At 39.0% G+C, this 19,249-nt stretch overlaps 1 protein-coding gene across 1 annotated transcript in view; it reads left to right on the plus strand.

Annotated features, from left to right (window-relative positions):
• The window catches only part of EFCAB8 (EF-hand calcium binding domain 8), a 122,846-nt gene that overhangs the window by 65,600 nt on the left and 37,997 nt on the right, over positions 1 to 19,249 (plus strand). The window contains exons 13-19 of the mRNA XM_044659787.1: positions 1,980 to 2,052; positions 5,697 to 5,816; positions 8,810 to 9,037; positions 10,054 to 10,124; positions 11,614 to 11,818; positions 13,004 to 13,199; positions 13,907 to 14,073. Of these exons, the coding sequence (XP_044515722.1) occupies positions 1,980 to 2,052; positions 5,697 to 5,816; positions 8,810 to 9,037; positions 10,054 to 10,124; positions 11,614 to 11,818; positions 13,004 to 13,199; positions 13,907 to 14,073 (1,060 nt within the window). The remainder of the gene's footprint in view (positions 1 to 1,979; positions 2,053 to 5,696; positions 5,817 to 8,809; positions 9,038 to 10,053; positions 10,125 to 11,613; positions 11,819 to 13,003; positions 13,200 to 13,906; positions 14,074 to 19,249) is intronic.

The following is a 19,249-nucleotide window of genomic DNA, read 5'->3' on the forward strand; positions in this document are numbered from 1 at the left end:
ACGCAAACAGTGATTGATATCTATAGTTATAAAACATATCACATAAATGAATTAAAGCAGTATAAGACAGTGTAAATGGAAGTCTAAAGTGTGGAAAAAAGTTCTTTCTCTACCTTCAGGGATCAATCAGAAAAGGCTTTAATGGAAGAGAAGGCATTTGGCCTTTATTTAAAGAATCATTGGGAGTTAAATTTTAAAAAATTACAAATAATAACAATCAATGAAAATAATCACTAAAACATACAAAATAAAAGGACTAAAAACTTTGCAAAAATCCTTAGCATTTCATAAGTTGGGACCAAATGAAACAACAACCGAGCTAGGAACATGCTTTTGTCCTGTCACTGCTTCCAGGTCTATTTGAAATTCTACTTCTGCTTCCTCTCACTCTTCTCATTCTTCCCTTCTTTGTTCCCTTCAACCTTTCTTCTTTTTTTTGGAGGGGGGAATATATTTTGCAATTAGTATACATACAATTTTGGTTCTGCTGACTGGGCTTTGCATCACTCCTTGTAGACTAGGGTTCTTAAGTTAGCATCCATGAACTTGTCTTAAAAATATTTTGTTAACTATATAGGATAATGAATAGGATACAATATAATTGTGTTTTATGTATTTTATTTTGTGCATTTGAAAAATATTCTTCTGAGAAGGAATACACAGGCTTTACCAGACTCCCAAAGGGGGTCCATGACACACAAAAAACTAAAGAACACTTATTAAAGAGATTTTCTTGTTTATTTGGGTGCTACCTTGTTATAATTTTTATAACCACATACTATTCCATTACATTGATATATTATCATTTATTCAGCTATTCTGTAGTTATTGGACATAAATATTTCCATTTTTCTGTTACAAATAGAGCACTTAGAAATATTTTTCTTTAGATAGGGCTAACCTTAATTTCACTTTATGATTTTTTTTTTGGATAAAATCCTAGCAGGGAGATAGTTGGATTGGAAGGTATGATGAATTTTGTGGAGTGGAAAAAATCAAGTATCATATCCCAAATACTGTGATAAGCAATGGAAACACTAAGAGAAAATCAGACATTTCCTTCTCTCAAGGAGCTTACATTCTAATTTGAGGAGACAATACATCAAGGAGCAATTGTGTTTATGTTCAGTTTATAGCAGATGGAAAGGCCAACTAGGACCTAAGCAGGGAAAAATAGGAGAACATATAGTAAGGTCCAGAAGGCATTAGGGAGTATTGTCAGATTAGATGGTTTCTTACCAAAAGAGTAGTGAGTTCAGGGGATAGAGTGGAGTAGTAGGATACCTTCAGCAGAGGTAGGGATCCAGGGATCAACAAAGAGCTGACAGTAGTCATCTTGATCTTTAAAAATGTTCGTAACACTACCAACAGTGTATCGGAGAACCTATTTCTCTATATCTCTGCTGTCTATAAATAAATTTTATCGATTTTTTTCTATTTTTGTCATCCTAGTGGGTATAATAAGGTAAATATTCTTAAGTTTTTCTTTATGTGTATATCTCTGATTTTTAGGAAACTTGTTTCTCTTTTCATATAGTTAGCAGTTTGTATTTTCTCTTTCCTAATTTGCAGTTTGATCATTTTTTCAATTGAGAAGAGTGTATATTATTAGTCTGAAGGTCCTTATAGGTTTCTTTCCTTGTTAAGTTCAAGCTGTCAGACAGGTTCTCATATATTTATTGCAAACATTTTCCTCAATCTGTTTCTTTGATTATAGAGAGAATGCTTTTTTGTTGTATACATATTTTATCTACATAATAGAATCAATTGACATTTCCAATGATTATGTTTTAATTAAGTAATTAAATTAAAAAAAATTTTGGCTGAGACATGTTATTTCCTTCCATTTTTTAGATTACAAAAAGATTGAATGCTGAACCCATTAGAGTATATTGTGGTATATGGTGGGAAGTATGGATTCAAACCCCAAATGGGGTAGAATTTAACTGGCAAATACGGAGAAAAAAAATGTATTACAGGCACAATAACATGAGTAAAGATATAGGGGCTCGACAGGACCACACATGTTTCAGAGATCAGAGAGTAGTCCAGGTATGTAGGGAATATGGGAGGGAGGAAGTCATAAATGAGAAAGTGGCCCAGATCAGGATAGATTGTGGAGTGTCTTGAATCCCAAGTGAAGGAATTTGGACTTTTACTTATTATTTTATTCGGTAAAAAGTCCGTGAACATTTTTGAGTAGAGAAGTGATCTGAATAGATTTTTGCACAAACTTTATGCACATAAAACACAATATTAAGAAGTAACACTAATTTTAAAGTCAAGTGTAGGAGATCAGATACATTAGACCAGGTGCTGAGGGGAGAATGGGATAGCAAACTTACCTTTGTTGTGTTTGGGCAGAGGGAGACAAAGAGTGAATGAATGTACTACCTTTCTTACAAGGAAGGAAAGGATAGACTTCCTAGAGGAAATGAGGGGAAAGGACTGATTGAGAAAGAAGTTTTGTCATAGCACGGGTTTTGGGAGACTATTTAGAGGGGACTTAAAGAAGGATTTGAACAGATTTTCTGAGAGATTGAGGAGATTGGTTAGGCAGACAGCAGATGAAGAGTAAAAGTCATACAGGGTCACCTTAGTGGCTCAATGGATAGAGCAATGGACTTTAAGAAGATCTGAGTTCAAATCTAGCTTCAGATACTTCCTGGGAAAATCATTTGACATCTGTTTATATCATTTATGCAACTGTAAAACAGGGTAATTAATAATCGTACCTAACTCCTAGCCTTATTGTGAACATAAAATATTTGCAAAGCACTCAGTACTGTGCTTGGCACATGGTAGCCACATTGGCTTCCTCCCTTCTACCCCTTCTTCCTTTCCTTTCTTCTTTTTCCTTTCCTCTCCTATCCTCTCCTGTTCTGTCCTGTCCTATCCTGTCCTGTCCTGTCCTCTCTTTTCTTCCTTCCCTCCCTCCCTCCCTCCTTCTGAAATGAGGTTTCACCTCCTTTAGAGAAGGGTCCTTGTCTTAGAATCTGACACATGTTTAGGCTAATAGTATTTTTTAAAATTTATTTTTATTGTCATGTAGAACATACTTCCTTATTTGTCATTGTTGTAAGAGGTTAATCATATATAACCAAAACCCCAAAATCAAACCGTAAGTACACTGATGTGAAAGACAACTCCAACAGTTCTTTCTCTGGAGGTGGATAGCATCCCCCATCATAAATCTTTTAGATTTGTCCCAGAGCATTGAATTGCTGAGAGCAGTCAAGTTTTCACAATTGATCATCACATAATATTGTAGTTCTGCTTATTTTGATCTGCATCAATTCCTGCAGATCTTTCCAGCTTTTTCTGAAATCNTATAATTCCTATATTTGTCTTGGCAAGTAGATTCCTAGGTGTTTTATATTGTTTAGAGTGATTTTAATTGGAATTCCTCTTTTTAACTTTTGCTGCTGGACTTTGTTGGTACTATGTAGAAGTGCTGATGATTTCTGTGGATTTATTTTGCATCCTGCAACTTTACTAAAGTCATTATTTCAACTAGTTTTTTAGTTGATTCTCAGAATTCTCTAAGCATACCATTACATTATCTGCCAAAAGTGATAGTTTAGTTTCCTCATTGCCTACTTTAATTCCTTTGGTTTCTTTTTCTTTATTGCTAAAACTAGTTTCTAATACAATATTAAATAATAGTGATGATAATGGGCATCCTTGCTTTACCCCTGATCTTATTGGGAAGGCTTCTAACATTTCCATTGCTGCAGATGATACTTGCTGAAGTTTTTAGATATACACTAATAATTTAAAGGAATGATGCACTTATTCTTATGTTTTCTAGTGTTTTAAATAGGAAAAGGTGTTATATGTTGTTGAAGGTTTTTTTTGCATTAGTTGAGATAATCATGTGATTTCTAGTAGTTTGGTTATTGATATGGTCAGTTGTGATGATAGTTTTCCTATTATTAAACCAGCCTTGAATTCTATTGTAAATCCCACCTGGTACTAGTGCATGATCCTTTTGATATATTACTGTTTTCTCCTTCTAGTATCTTATTTAAATTTTTTGCATCTATATTCATTAAGGAAATTGGCCTATAATTTTCTTTCTCTTTCTTAGGTAATGGTATTATTTTCTTTTCATAAAACAAATTTGGTAGGATTTCTTCTCTGCCTGTTTTCCCAAATAGTTTATGTAATATTGGAATTAATTGTTCCTTAAATGTTTCATAGAATTCACTTGTGAATCCATCTGGCCCTAGCACATTTGCTTTAAAAGGCTAGCAGAGACTCACTAAGTTCCCTCAACCCAACCTTCAGGCTACATTGATGTCATCCTTGTTCTAGGCAGCAATCTGAAATAAAAAGTTCAGTCCAGCAACAAAACAATTTTTGGGTACCAAATGTGTTTAAGACTATTTGTTGGGTGCTCTGGAGGGTATGAAACATTGTCCCTGCTTGCAAGAAGAAGCTCATTGTCCTACCTAGAGAGATACTTGAAAAGTTAAATCATCCAATGTGCCTTCTAGGGTTAGTATCATATGAGTGATATAAACAGCAATTGAAAGCTTGAGGAGAAGAAAAGAATTCCTCTCCTTGGAACCTTTCATAAAATGGGGATGATAACCTGCTTATCTATATACAAATACTGAATGTAAATACTAGCAGTTGTGGCGTAGGGCAAGGAAAGGCTTCATGTAGAATACAGTGTTTGAAAATCTTAAAGGAAGACTTCTGTGAGGAAGAGCTCAGGAAAGATTGCATTCCAGGAATGGGGGATAGCCACTACAAAGGCACAGAGAGAACATATAAAGGACCATATATATTAGTACCTGGATTTTGGAATTTGGAAATGTGATAGTTTGGGAGTACTAAGTCTGATTATTAAAGAATCATTGAGCTTTGATGATTGGAATTGCAAGAACAACCACCACCACAACAATAATAGTGATAATAATAAAAATATTACCTTGTATTTTTATAATACATGATGACTTATCAGAGTACTTCCTTCATAGCATCTCATAAGACAGGTAATGCCAAGTATATTATCCCCATTTTACAGATGAGGAAATGGAAGCTAAATGACTTGTCCACAGTAAAAGAGTTAATGAGATCATCACCTATTAGAACTGGAAGAGATCTTGGAAACAATCTAGACAAACCTTCTCACTTTACACGTAAGGAAACTGAAGTTCAGAGGGATAAAATTTTCTGTGGTCACAGGCACTTAAAGAGTCAGGATTAGATTCCTATGGCTCATGCCTTCAGATTCAGTGTTCTTTCCAACCTACCATGTCATCTCTTAGCAAGTGGTAAAATCAGTACTTAACTCAGATGTGATTCCAAGTTCAGAATGCTTCCCACCATATTGTGTCTCAAAAAATGCCATACCAGAGGATTTAGAAAAACAGTTGAGGGTTCAGCTTAAGCTATATAATGGGCACTCGCTAAATATTGGTTCCTTGTGGTTTTTAGCAGTTCTTGTCCTTTTTCTGGTTTCTTTGAGTGTATATTATATATGTATCTCTTGTTTATTATTATCTGTGTATATGTTGTCTTCCTTGATAGAACATAAGCTTTTGTCTTATTTTTGTTGTATCTTTAGCAACCAACACAATGCTTGGCATCTAACAAGTATCTAATAAATACTTATTTATTGTTGACCCCTATAAAAGACAGGGCTATCCTGATTTTATGTTTGTTTCATCTTTCCTCATGCACAGATTGGGATTCTTAGTGGCTATCTTGAGGCCCAAGTAGGCAACTGGAAAAAGATGGAGGAAGATGGTACTACCCACCATACAAGTTTGTGTGGGATTCTTTATAGCAAGACTTTCAGGCAGGTAAGGATAGCAGTTAAATGTGCAGAATCATAACAGAGCCAAAGGAAGAAAACAATTTCCTGACTATGGATCACATTGGAAGCCAGTTCTCTAGTCCCGGGAATGGGGCTAGTTAGGTCACTTGGTAGGTGGCTGTGGGTCTCTTTCTCCAGGAATTAGGAATAGAGGAAAATATCACTCTTTTGCTCTCCACTTATAGTAGGAGTCCCAGAATCTTAGATCCAAAGCTCAAAAAGATTGTAGAGAGAATTTTCTCAAATCCCATCATTCTTACAGATGACTTGGTAAAGGTTACACAGATTAGCATTAGAGGTTAAATTTGAACCATGCTCTTTCCTAGAAGCTAAAGGGGTTTGGATTTAGGAAATAAGAAAGCATTAAAGGTTTTTGAACAGAGAAGTGACAGAACTAGATCAGTAGGAGTCTTTTGAGTGGCATGAAGATTGAATTGGACTAGGAAGAACATTTAGGGAAGAATGCTAATTAGGAAGCTATGGCAGTAGTTCAAATGACAGGCAATGGTGGCCTTGTTCTAGGGCAACGGCCTGGGGAATAGAAAGGAGAAAGGAGGGGAGGGCACTCAAGCAACTGATATTGCAGAGTTGGAATCGATTGGAATTAAGAGGTGAAAGGAAGGAGGGAACCCTCACAAATTCCATGTTAGGTACATGAAGGAGTTGTGTCCCAGAAAATAAAGTGATTGAATGGTCTTAAGCCTGCTGTGCTGTGATAGGCACATAACTTTTTAGCAACTCTGGAGGGCTCAGTGCAGTGTGGATGCTTTTCAGAGAAGTCACTGAAACTTTGCCCTGCTGAGTAGAGTGGGGGAGGGGAGAATCTAATGGATGGAACATTTGACTGGAGGCTTAATTTGCCCTCATCAGTAGTGTAAATTTATGCATTGAGTTGTTTTTCTAGAAGGGTGGGATAGGTTGCACTGAGCACATAGTCTTTTGGAACAATTCTAGAATATCAGCAATGGAAGAGTGCTTGAAATATAGAATTTAAGAGCTGGAAAGGACCAAAGAATTTCCTCTAGTCCAGGGGTCTGCAACCTTTTTGGCTGTGAGAGCCATAAACGCCACATTTTTTAAAATGTAATTTCTTGAGAGCCTTACAATATGTTTAATACTGAATACAAGTAAATATGTGCATTTTATGTAAGAACAACACTTTTAAAGTACAATAAGTCTCTGAACTATTTTTAATAATGTTATTATGTGCTAACCAATGATGAATAAAGTACATTAATGTGACTTCTGGTGCTGCATGGTTTTGCTGATTATTAATCAAAATTATTTTGATTATTAATCAAAAAACAAGACTTAATGGGGCACTATAGTACTGATAGAACTGCACACATACATATAAAACTCCTTTACACTAAGAAAATTGCTGAAATAAAGAGAGAAAAATCCAGGGAAGAGAATACTTTTTTCTCTCCCTCTCTCAAGACAGGCAATAGGAGAAGAAAAAGTTGCCGGCCTGCTGGTTAAGCCATTTGGTCACATAAATTAAGTAGGAGATCAGGAGATTACAGAAAATAACATGACTCGTGTGCAGGCATTAGTAAGTAGTGGAGGAGGAGGGTACCTTTTCATGGAAAACTGGCCAGGACACATCACATACATTTCCTGGTACAGGTGTTTATCGGTGCTGCCTACTCAATCATTCTGTATGAAATGAAACAACTACTGGGGAGAAATGCTTCTCACTAATGAAGCATATATGTAAAGATGTAATCTGACTATAGTTCCCCTTTAAGAGCATGTAGAAAAGTTAAAAACAACAATCCCACAAATAGGGAGTGCAGACCCCATGAATGTACTGAGATAAAGCCATGTAAATCAGAGGCAGAGGGGTAGAGAATGTAGACAAAAGTGATCAATCACTATACAGAACCCCAAGATGTCAGTAATAGGTGTGGAAAGAGTAAAAGGAGGGCAGAAGGAGGAACACACAGCACACCTACCAAGACGAACTAAAGTCCAGGATTCATCTCGCACGGCAATATCAATGAGGGAGCCTTCTATCTTAGAAGATAGTCGGGGTACCGAAAGGATCACGTGATGTGTCACGTGATGCATGATGTCATGTGTAAACTGTTAATTACTGTGCCGCAGTTGACTTTATGGCTCCTGCAGAAAGAGCCATACGTTGCTGACCCCTTCTCTAGTCCAACATATTTATTTTCTAAAAAAAAAATTTGTATAATTAAAAAATTTATGAAAATCTATTTTCTCTTTTCCTATACCTTTTAGTGTTCTGCTTTGGAAAAAAAAAAGAAAAACATAATCCTTGAAATAAACATGCATGGTAAAAGCAATGCATATTCTTACATTGGCAATATCCAAAATACACATGTCTCATTCTGCATCCTGAGACCATCATTAGAAAGTGGATAGCATGCTTCATTATCCTCTGGAATCCTCATTGGTCATTGCATTGATTAGATTCTGAAATCATTCAGAGTTGTTTATCTATACAGTGTTGTTGCTATAGTATAAATTATTCTCCTGTTTCTGTTCACTTCACTCTCTATCAGTTCCTATAGTCTTCCCAGGTTCTCTGAATCTGTCTCTTTCCTCATTTCTTATAACACAGCCACAATTCCAACATGTCCATTTAAAGATAAGAAATGGAGGCCCTGAGAGGGCAATGTGACTTATTCAGTGACACCCAGTAAAGGGGTTAGAGGAAAAAAGACAATCCTATTGATCTGGTGTGTTCTATTATCTTGTTATCTCTCCTGTGGAGCCTTCAATGGCCCAGATTTATCAGCTGGGGATTGGGAGCACTGTAAGTAGAGAGTGGAACTATCCCAAGAGAAAATCCAATGATCCATTAGCACATGTATTAATTTTAAGCAGAGCTCATTGGGAGACCTATTTATTGTAGCCTAATATAGATCTGCCTTTACCCTAGCTAGTGAAGTCTAACCCTGCTAGGTTGGCAAGAAAGGCCCCTAGGCTTCCCAGATCTGTTCTCAGTAGGTGGTGAGCGGCTGCCTGAATGGTGTGGTGAGCGTGTGGGAGATGATGACAGGGAAGAAGGTGATGGAATTTGCATCATCAGATTCTAAAGATATGGAGCTCACATCAATGGCCCTGGATGAGTTGGAACGATGCCTCATCACTGGCATGAGAAATGGAACAGTCAAAATGTGGAATTATAATATTGGGGTCTGCCTGTTGGACTTTCCAAATCCAGACCAAATGGAGGTGAGTGTTCGAGTGCCATAAGTCCAAGAAGAAATCAGGTTGTGGGAAAGGATTTAAAAAAAAGATCTAAACTATTATATGTGTAGTGAACTCCCAGTACACAAACTCTTTACATTGATACAGATAAACTACGCACTCAGCTCAGTTTAGAGAGTTGCATGGGGCACTACATAGCTAAATGACTTGCCCAGGGTAACACAGCCAGTATATGTCAGAGGCAAGTTTTGAACCCATATCTTCTGACTTTAAGGCTAATCTTCTATTCCTCCATACCACACTACTATTTTTATGGGCAAAGTCAATTGGGAATAACAAATTTTACTTTCCTTCCCTTCCCTAGGTGTTAGGAGGATCAAATGAGATAAAGTGAAAAAGCATTTTGAAAAGGTTACCAGTGTATTTTAGGATTCCAGTGTAAAACAATTTAATAGGGGTGAAATGTATGTATTTCCTCCTGACTATCTCTAAAAGGAATAAAATAACTCATGTTTCTAGAATTTCTTAATGTTTACAAAGCACTTCCCTCATAGCCCAGTAAAGGAAGTAGTGAATAGGTTCTTTTTTAAACCCTTACCTTTTGTCTTAGAATCAATACTGCGTGTTGGTTCCAAGGCAGAAGAGCTGTAATGCTTAGGCAAGGTGGGGGGGGGGGGAGGAGGATTAAGTGACTTGCCCAGCGTCACATAGCTAGGAAGTACCTGAGGGTCAAATTTGAACCCAAGATCTCCTCTCCTCTCTTCAGGTCTGGCTCTCAATCCACTGAACCATCTACCTGCCCCCATCACGCATAGGTTTAAAATTTCATTTTACAGATTGAGAAACTGAGGTTCATCTAGGTAAAGTGACTTGCCTTGTCACATAGCTAATAAGTATCATAACCATTACTTGAAACCAGGCTTCTCTAGATTCCATGATCCTCACTCCCTGCTCCTGTTTTCACTATATATATGGGGTAGGTACGCATAGCTCTTTTCTCAGGAGTGTGTGAGGAATTGATTTCCTTTTGTCTCCAACAGGTCAGTGGAGTTGCTCATATGAATGGGGTGTTCTATGTGGCAGGATGGAGTAAGAGGATAACTTGGTTTCTGTAAGTAGGAAGTATCTGGTTCAGCATCAAGGGCTGTGTTCCTCTTGAGCACTAACCTTCACATTCTACCTGTCTTTTCTATTCCTTTCAGACTTTGCTTTGTCCAGATGGTTTTAACAGTAGTTAGAGACTCGCTTCCAGGCCCTATTCCCTCTACTGGGATGACTTGTTTGGCAAGTCAATCATAAGCCTTGTATTGAGGGCCTTTATTCCTATAGTATGTTGTGTTAGGAAATGGGTGACAGTTAAAGATAAATAAGGCATCCTCCTAGATGTGTGATCCTGGGCAAGTCACTGAACTCCATTTTCCTAGCCTTTCTCCTTCTGTCTTAGAGTTGTTACTAAGACAGAAAGTAAGGATTAAAAAAAAAAGAAACATTAATAAAGCACAGTTGCACTGCTTTCACAGAGCCTATACTCTATAGCAAGGGGAACATGATACATAGATGAGGATCCAACAAGATGCATTAATGTATAGTAATATCTGGTGCAGAGTGGATTATAAGATGCAAAAAAGAAGTAGATTGATAATTTAAGTTGGAGGAAATAAAAGTCTTCTCTGGGTCTTGGTATGCTAACCCTCCTCACCTCATGGCCTTTGGAAATATGGTAATTGATTTTCGTGACTGCTTCTGGGAGGAGAGAGGGAAGGAGGTAGGGAAGTTAAATTAAAAAATAGAAGATGAAATTTAATAGGAATGAATGTGAAGTCCTGCATTTAAGTTAAAAAAAAAAAAACACAAACCTACCTGACTTGAGAGTAATTTTTGGTTTAAAAGTCCTTTTTTTTTTTTTTTTTTTTTTTTTAAAAAAACACTTACTTTCCATCTTAGGGTCAATATTAAATATTCGTTCTAAGGCAAAAGAGTGGCAAAGATTTGGCAATTGGGCTTGTGACTTCCCCAGCGTCACATAAGTAGGAAGTATCTGAAACCAAATTTGAACTCAAGACCTCCCCCTTCTAGGCAAGACTCTCTATCCACTGAGCCACCTAGCTGCCTCATTCCTGGAGTTTGTTTGAATGACCACAAGTTCATTGAGGCATTGAACTCTCTCACCTCAGAGAGACTCTGAGTCTTGGACTGGAGATGCAATTACAGGGAGTTAGAATTTAGGTCACTATAAGGGAGAACTTTTATACCATGTAGAGCTGTACAACAGCTACCAAACTGTGTAGAATGAGGCAGATAGGAGGTTTTTGGGCTCCCTCCACATCATGGAAGGTGCTGAAACACTTTCTCAGGCTCAGTGACCACTTGGGTACGTGATAGAAGGGTTTCATGGTTCAAGTAGTGGTTGAACTAGCAGACCTCTAAGATCCCTTCCAACCCTTGAGGATCTCTTAATTCTAGGTTGGAAGAAAGTTTTGCTGTGAGAAGCAGGGCATTCCCTGTGCCTGCATTCCAAGAGGCTTCAGTCAGCAGTCCTTGGGAACCCTTGAGGGAGAATAGCACCTTGGTCTTGGTTGATGACTGATCCTTTGTTCCAGGTATCGAAACAATGAAGCCGTCCCTCTGTTTGACCACTGGCCTTACTATCACACTGAGGATATCCTGTTTCTGGCCAAGTACCGTAGCAACATCCTGGGATCAGCTTCCTATAATGGTGACATTTTCATCTGGAATGTCAACTGGGGGAAGCCCCTTGTTTATTTCAATGCTTCCAAGAGCCCAGGGGCCTTGAAGCCTAAGAAGGTATGTGCAAGGGGAACTCTTGCCTTTCAATTTTTTAACAGTGTTGGTCAGAAAAGTGTCGAGGTGGTGGCAGGTGCGAGCTGTGCCCTAAATGGGATTCAAGGAAAGTTAGGTAATTGGATAAAGTAAGAGGATAGACCAGAGGACAGTGCTTAGAAGTCTAGTTTTTCTTTTTCCTCCTTTTCCTTCCCCTTCCCTCCTCTCCTCTTTCTTTTCCCTATCCTCCTTTTTTCTTTTCCCTCTTCTCCTTTTTTCTTTCCCCCTTTTTCTCTTTTCCTTTCAGAGTCTGAGTCTCCCCATTTAGGCCAAGCTGGAGGTGCATTTTCAGGCCTGATCCCACTGCTGATTAACATGAAAGCATTAACCTGCTATTTCAGACCTGGAGTGATTTGCTCCTTCCTTAGATGGTCTAGTGGTCTTGGGGGCTTACCATATTGATGTCAGACTTAGAGTGGACACTGAATTGACTTTAGCGAGCCTAAGTGATGTAGTCTTCTTATATGCTAGAATGTCAGAAATGAACAATGTTTGAGATCATCAACTCTCCTTATTTTATAGATGTGGAAAGTGGGGCCCAGAGAGAAGTGACTTGTTCAAAGTCACTATAATATAATATAATATAATATAATATAATATAATATAATATAATAATATATACTATACTATACTATACTATAATATACCATAATATAATGTAATATAATATAATATAATATAATAATATAAGAGTAGAGGTTCTGAGTTTAGAACCCAGAGCTCTTGACTCCCAGTTTCCACCCCTTTTACCCCCACTTAACTTACTACTTTGTCAGGGAATGGCCTGATTCAACCTATAAGATATTCTTTAGTGGGCTCATAGTCTTAGAGCTACAAAAGGACCTTAGAGGCCTTCTAGTCCAACCCAATCCATACCACATCTTCAGTATACAAACCATTATTACGGATGGCAAAACTGAAGTCCAGAGAAGTTAAGTGATTGACCAAGGTCACCTAGGTAATAAACATCAGAGTTGGATTTTGAATCTGAGTCCTCTGACTCCAAACCTGATGTTTTTTCCATGATACCATTCTCCTTCCCCATTTTTTTTTCTGGGAGAAACTCAGTGATTAGCAAGCATCCAGACTGAGGAGCTGGCCAAATAGAAGTAGTCCTTATTGTAGGACGATTTTTCTCTTATGGGGTAGGTCTTCAAGGAGGAGTACTATATGACACTTGCCGACTTAATGAACAGGACATCCAACAAGGTCAAGGCAAAGTCCTGGGCAAAGAAAAACCTCTGGCGGCCCTCGAGTAGGAATTCTGACAAGACTCAGATGCAGAGGAACCTGATGTCTGCTCCACCTGTGATAAAAGGCTTGGGAGCAAATACCCAAATCAAGCCCACAGTGCAGGTGGGACCCCTGAAAGAAGAGTCAAAATTCCTTGTGCAGGTTATCTTTTCAAAGTTTTCCCATTCAGTGTCTGGTTTATTTCTCAAATGATCCTGACCGAGGTAAGCAGGGTAGATGATGGTATCCCCATTTTGTAGCTGAGGAAACTTTTCAGTCTAAACCAATGAAATGTCCTACCCAAGGTCATGCAACTTTTATGATAAAGTTCTGACCAGCACCCTGGGGGGCTCTCAACTCCATGTCTAGTGATCCTCCCATTACTCTGTTCTCTGACTTATTGTATTTTCATTGATGTTTCTCTATAGGCTGCCTAATTTTGTCTGCTCTTAACTAATTTCTTTTAGGATACACCTGGTTTCTTTTAGACTGTGCCTGGGTTATTTCTTGTGTCTGGGCTAAGTGGAATGGCTGCTGTTTCCCATGATCAGTAAGGCTTTCACAACCATCCCAGCTACTGAGTTCTCTCTCTATTCCTTTTTCCATTGAGAGGGAATACTCTAGGTAGAAAGGAGGAGGGAGAATGGGATAGGGGTTGGGGATGACACTTTGTCTACTGCTCCTTCTCTTTCTGGGGTATCTCTTTCCCACATCCACATTGGTTGATGTGGGCCCTGAATGGAATGTGGGCATCATTCCCCTCAGGGATCTCAGGTTGCCTCAGAGAAATAACTCTGGCCTGTGTGTGGGGGTGGGGGTATCGTGCTCCTCTTTCTTCCCAGAAACCTTTCAGCGCAAACAGCAAAGCGGCACAGGAGAAGATGAAACTTCAAGATGGAAGCTGGACCCAGAATAGAATTTTGAAGAAAGAAAATGAGGATTATATTAGGCAGGAAGAAAAACAATCAGTGGCGTCTGTGGAGAAGGTTGGCTAAGCTCATCGGGGGGGGTCTGTTACTCTAACTTTGACAAGATCTGCCTTGGCCATCTGTCCATTCCTAAATCCCAGGAGTCGGGGATGGGGGTGGGGAGAGGTAACCACAGACCAGTTTTCTCTGTCATCCTGAATGCTTTGGATGATTGAGTTTAAGTGGTGGCTCAGGTAGTGGTATGATCTGCCATTCTTAAACCCAGTTAGTGATTCTGGTCTCGGGTAGCAACTGTTAACTGTCAGAAGATGAACTAGAGGAGCCAGTTGGCATTAATTAATCAGTTAACCAACAAGCATTTACATGCTTGGGAAAGGTAGATGGCATCTCAACAAACATTTGGGCTGTATTTCTTCCTTCACTGTATCATTACTATTATTATGTTATATTACATATTATATGTAACATATAGGATATATAAAATATAATTATGTTATATGTTATATATTACTATTTCCTAGCACCTTATATGTTTCCCCAGAATTTTTATATCTGTTAGCTTGTCCCTCTGAGGTCAGGGTTTAAAGATGAAACAACTGAGGAAAAGAAAGGTAAAGAGACCTGTCCAAAGTTACCTTGTGAGTTAGTGACAGATCAGGATTAGGATCACAAAGTTGGAAAGGGATCTTAAAAGTAATTTACATCAACCTGAACATGCATGAGTTAGAATTCTAACCACCATACCTGACTGGCTTAGAGATGGAGCTCCATCTCTAAGACAGGCTGTCTGTCTCCTAAGATGGCCATCTTCCTCTTTGGTGAAGGTAGTAGGCATGTAGATAGTGTCTACTATTTACTAGGCACTAGGCTAAGTGCTTTTACAAATATTGTCTCATTTGATCCTTGGGGCAATTTTAATTGTTATTTCCTTTCTTTGAAGCTTCTATCCATTTCATTTTAGTTCTGTCTTCTGGGTTTGAGCAGAACAAGTTTAATATTTCTCCCGTAGTCCTTCAGATTATATCTCCTCATCAGTGCATTCCTTCTTATTTGAGTAAGGAGAGGGTAGAATGATTATTCAGACATATTGTACCCACAGAGAGAAAGCAAAGCATACAGGAAAAGTAACAGATTAACTGTACAACAGATGAACAGTAGATTGAAGGGAACAAGAGAGGTTGACTGAGAAAGGAGGAGAGAGATTAGAGTCAGACAGGGAGACAGAAGGTGGGGGAGAGGAGAGGGGAGAAGAATGAGAAAGAGGAAGAGAGAGAGGACAGAATGAGACAGAGATAGAGGCAGAGAGACATAGGAGAGAGAAGAGAAAGAGAGATAGAAACAGAAACAGGAGACACAGAAGTACAGAAAGAGGAGAGGAGAGAGACAAAGAAAGAGGAGAGAGAGAGAGAGAGAGAGAGAGAGAGAGAGAGATGGAGAGATATTCCAGTTTAGTTATGGGTTAGACTAGATAGTCTCTGAGGTCTCTTAACAACTCTTGAGATTCTGTTGTTTTCTGTCATAAATGAAGATAGTAGCACATCTCTTTGGCCTTGCCCTCTTGCTATCCCCTAGTTTTCTCTTCAAGAGAGAAATTCCTCATTCCTTCAGCCAATCCTCATGTTATCTTTTTCCTTTCCCCATTTGATTTTTCTCCCTAGTTAAATATTCTAGATTGGAGGATTGAGTGATCTTAACATCGGATCTGTGAACTTTTTTTGTTTAAAAAATATTTTGATAACTATTGTAGAATAACCAGTTTCCTTTGTAATACTATATATTTTGCTTTATTCATTTAAAAATATTAATTTTGAGGAGTCTATAGGTTTCACCAGACTGCCAACGGGGTCTGCAACACAAAAAAAGGTTAAGGACTCCTTATCTAGGTGATCCCATAATTCCAGGCTCTTATATCTAGAAGCTCCTTGTGGACTCTCCACGTCTTGTTCCCTCTGTCTCCTATGTTCTGTTTGTAGATTCAATTGTTTATTATCCTTTTTGTTTTGTTGGTATTGTGTTTCCTAAATTGTTCTCTGGCTTGGGATCAGGGTTTCTGTTTCTGTCTCTTTGTGTCACTCTGTCTCTCTTTCCTTCTTCTCCTCTCTTACCCCTTTTATCTCTCTGGCTCTATTGATCTCTGTCCTGCTTTGCTTCCCTGTCTATGTCTCTTGTTTCTTCAATCTGTTGTCCACTTGGTGTACTTCTGGCTGTTTCTGTGTGTGACTTGTCCTATGTATGTTTCTTTTCTCTCTTTGTGTGCCCCTTTCTGCTCTGTGTATGACTCTCTGCCAGTCTCTGTATCTCTGGCTCTATGTGTATCTCTACCTCAGTATTTGTGTGATTATCTTCGTGTATGTCTGTTTCTCTGCCGTCTGTCTCTGTTTTTGTGTGTGTATGTTCTGTATGTGCTTTTGGCTCTGTATATGGATCTCTGCTCTGTTCTATCCCTGAATGAATTTCTGACTCTCTGTTATCTCTCCATCATAGTTTTTGTGTGACTGCCTGTATGTGTCTGTCTCTGTGTAGGTATGTTTCTGTGTTGACTTATCATTGCTTCTGTATGTCTTTGTCTGAGAGTGTGTGTGTATTTCTAGGAGCTTGTTGGTCTCTGAGAGGAGGATTTATATCTCTTTCTGAGTGTCTAACGTAGGAAGGTATCTTTTGGTGGGTATCTGTCAGGTGTGTGTGTGTGCTGTGTGTGTGTGTGTGTGTGTCTGTCTGTCTGTCTGTGAAGTGCCTAGATGGGACTTTATTTGTGGATCTTTGTGCATGCGTTTCTGAGTATTTTTTTCCATGAGTATATTTCTAGGTAGGTAAATGTCTATCTCTGTCTCCATGTGGTTCTGTCTGTTTATAATCTCTATGTATCTCTCATGTGCCTCTGTATGTGTGTACCTAATTCAGTGTGGCTTTATGGGTTTCTCTGAATGACTATTTGGGGGTCTGTATGTGGGTATCTGTGTAGAAATGACTGGTTGTGTCTGTGTTGTATAACAGTGGGTATGTGCTATGTTGTTTGCCTGTGTGTGTGTGTGAGAAACTCTGGATGGAGTGTATGGTTGTGTCTCTTTTTGTATCTCTGTGTGGTTGTCTTCATTTCTCTGGAAGAATGTCCATGTGTGTGTGTAACTATCTCTTTGTGTCTCTGTGTGGGTGTATTTTCATCTCTGTGTATGTTTCTACTCTCTGGAGATGACATGGGGAATGCCTCTGTATGAACATCTCTGATCCGTGTGTCTCTGAGTGCCCTTGCATCTCTGCATAAGCATGTCTCTGTTCTTTGGTATACAGGGAATTTTCTTTTTTGTTTATCCTTGAGTTTTTCTCTCTGTGCATGCATCTCTCTGTTTTTCTTTGTCCTCTTTGAGAACACATTACCCCATATCCTTGTGTTGGTGTGTGCCTGTGTGTGTGTGTGTGTGTGTGTGTGTGTGTGTGTGTGAATTTTTCTTTTTGAGTATTTCTGTCCCTCTCTGTGTATTTTTCTGTGCCCCTGTGTGTCTCTATCCTCATGTGTATCCCTTGATGTGTCTTCCTGCCTTAATGTGTAAATCTATTTTTGCCTCTGAGTGTGTCTGTATGTTTCTGTATTGTGCTCGTGTTTTGTGTGCATCTCTCTTTGGGGGTCTTTCTAGTCAAGTGTCTGTTTCTCTGTGAAGGAGTGTTTCTGCTTCTCTGTGTGTGCGTGCATGTGTACGTGCACATGTGTGTGTATTACATACATTCCCATGGCTATGTATAACTGACAATTTCTGCATGTGACTTTCTCTACTAGAGTGCGAGTATGTGTGTATGTGTTTGAGTGTGTCTAAGACTGTATATTATGGTTGTCTAATCTCTCTGTGTATATATTTCTGTCCGTGTGTGTTTGCATACCTATATCCCTATGTGTATCTGCGCTGTTTTTGTTGGACAGTTTAGCCATGTGGTCGTGTCTCTCTGTGGCTTGGCTATGAGTGTATGCCATGGGTGTATCTCTTTTTGTGTACACACATTTCTTCTATTCTTGTTCACACACAGGCATCGCTCTCTCTCTCTCTCTCTCTCTCTCTCTCTCTCTCATTCTCTCTCATTCATTCTCATTCATTCTCTCTCTGTCTCTGTCTCTGTCTCTCATTCACTCTCTTTCTCTCTCTGTCTCTTTCTGAATGTGTGTGTGCACATCTCTTTCTGTGTCTTTGTGTATGGTCCTTTTGGTTTCTAGGTGGGTCACTGTGTGGCTATTTCTCTGTGCAACTACATGTATGTCTTTCTATGTATGTGCTTGAAGCTTTCTCTTTGGATGTGCTCTCATATCTCTCCTACTGTATGTGAATATACATCTCTCTGTTATTTCTGTTTCTCTGTTTGGGCTTGTGTGCATGTGTGTGTGTTACATCTTTTAGTTTGTATTTTGGTTTATGCATTTCTGTTGTTATGTGTAGCTGTGATGGTTTCTGCATGTGACTCTAGTAGAGTGTGAGTGGTTTTTTCTGAAGCTGTTTGTTTTGTTTTTCTCTCTGTCTATGGATATGCACACATCTCTCTTCATCTCTGTGTGTGTGTATATCTCCATGTGGGTATGCATTTCTCTTTTCCAGTGTGTGCACATGTGTCTCTATCTCTGGATGTGGCTCTATTTTTTTCTGTGCGTGGTCGTGTCTCTATGCATGCTCTCTGTGTGTGTGTGTGTGTGTGTGTGTGTGTGGTCTTGCTTGCTTGTGTGGGTATGCCTCTCTGCGTAGGCCTGTTTCTGTCTGTACAGACATGCTTTTCATATGTACAGGCATCATTTTGACCCTGTGGCTATTGGTTTCTTCGTGTGACTGTCTGTGCCTGAGAGGGCCTCTGAGGAGGTCTCTTTCTGTTTCACTGTGGATATTCAGATATCTCTTTCTCTCTGCATCTTTGTGTGCCCGTGTCTCGTTGTCTTTGGACACGCATACATCTCTGGGTAACTGTGATCCCTCTCTCTCTGCATGGGGATGCATTTATCTATTTCTCTCTGTGTGTGTGCATGTGTGTATGTCTACACACACCTATTTGTCTCTGTTTCCATGTGGGCACATCTCTGTGGCTATGTCGATTTCTACATGTGACTGTATGTCTTTGTATGGCTACGGTTGTGCATACCCATTTCTTTCTTTGTGTTCATCTCCCTCTGTCTTTGGGTACACGTGTGTGTGTCTGTGTGTCTATGTGGGGGCTATTGTATACATATCACCGTGTGCAGGTTGCTGTGTGTTTCTATTTTTGA

This window comes from Gracilinanus agilis, chromosome 2, assembly GCF_016433145.1.
Source record: "Gracilinanus agilis isolate LMUSP501 chromosome 2, AgileGrace, whole genome shotgun sequence".
Lineage (NCBI taxonomy): Eukaryota > Metazoa > Chordata > Mammalia > Didelphimorphia > Didelphidae > Gracilinanus > Gracilinanus agilis.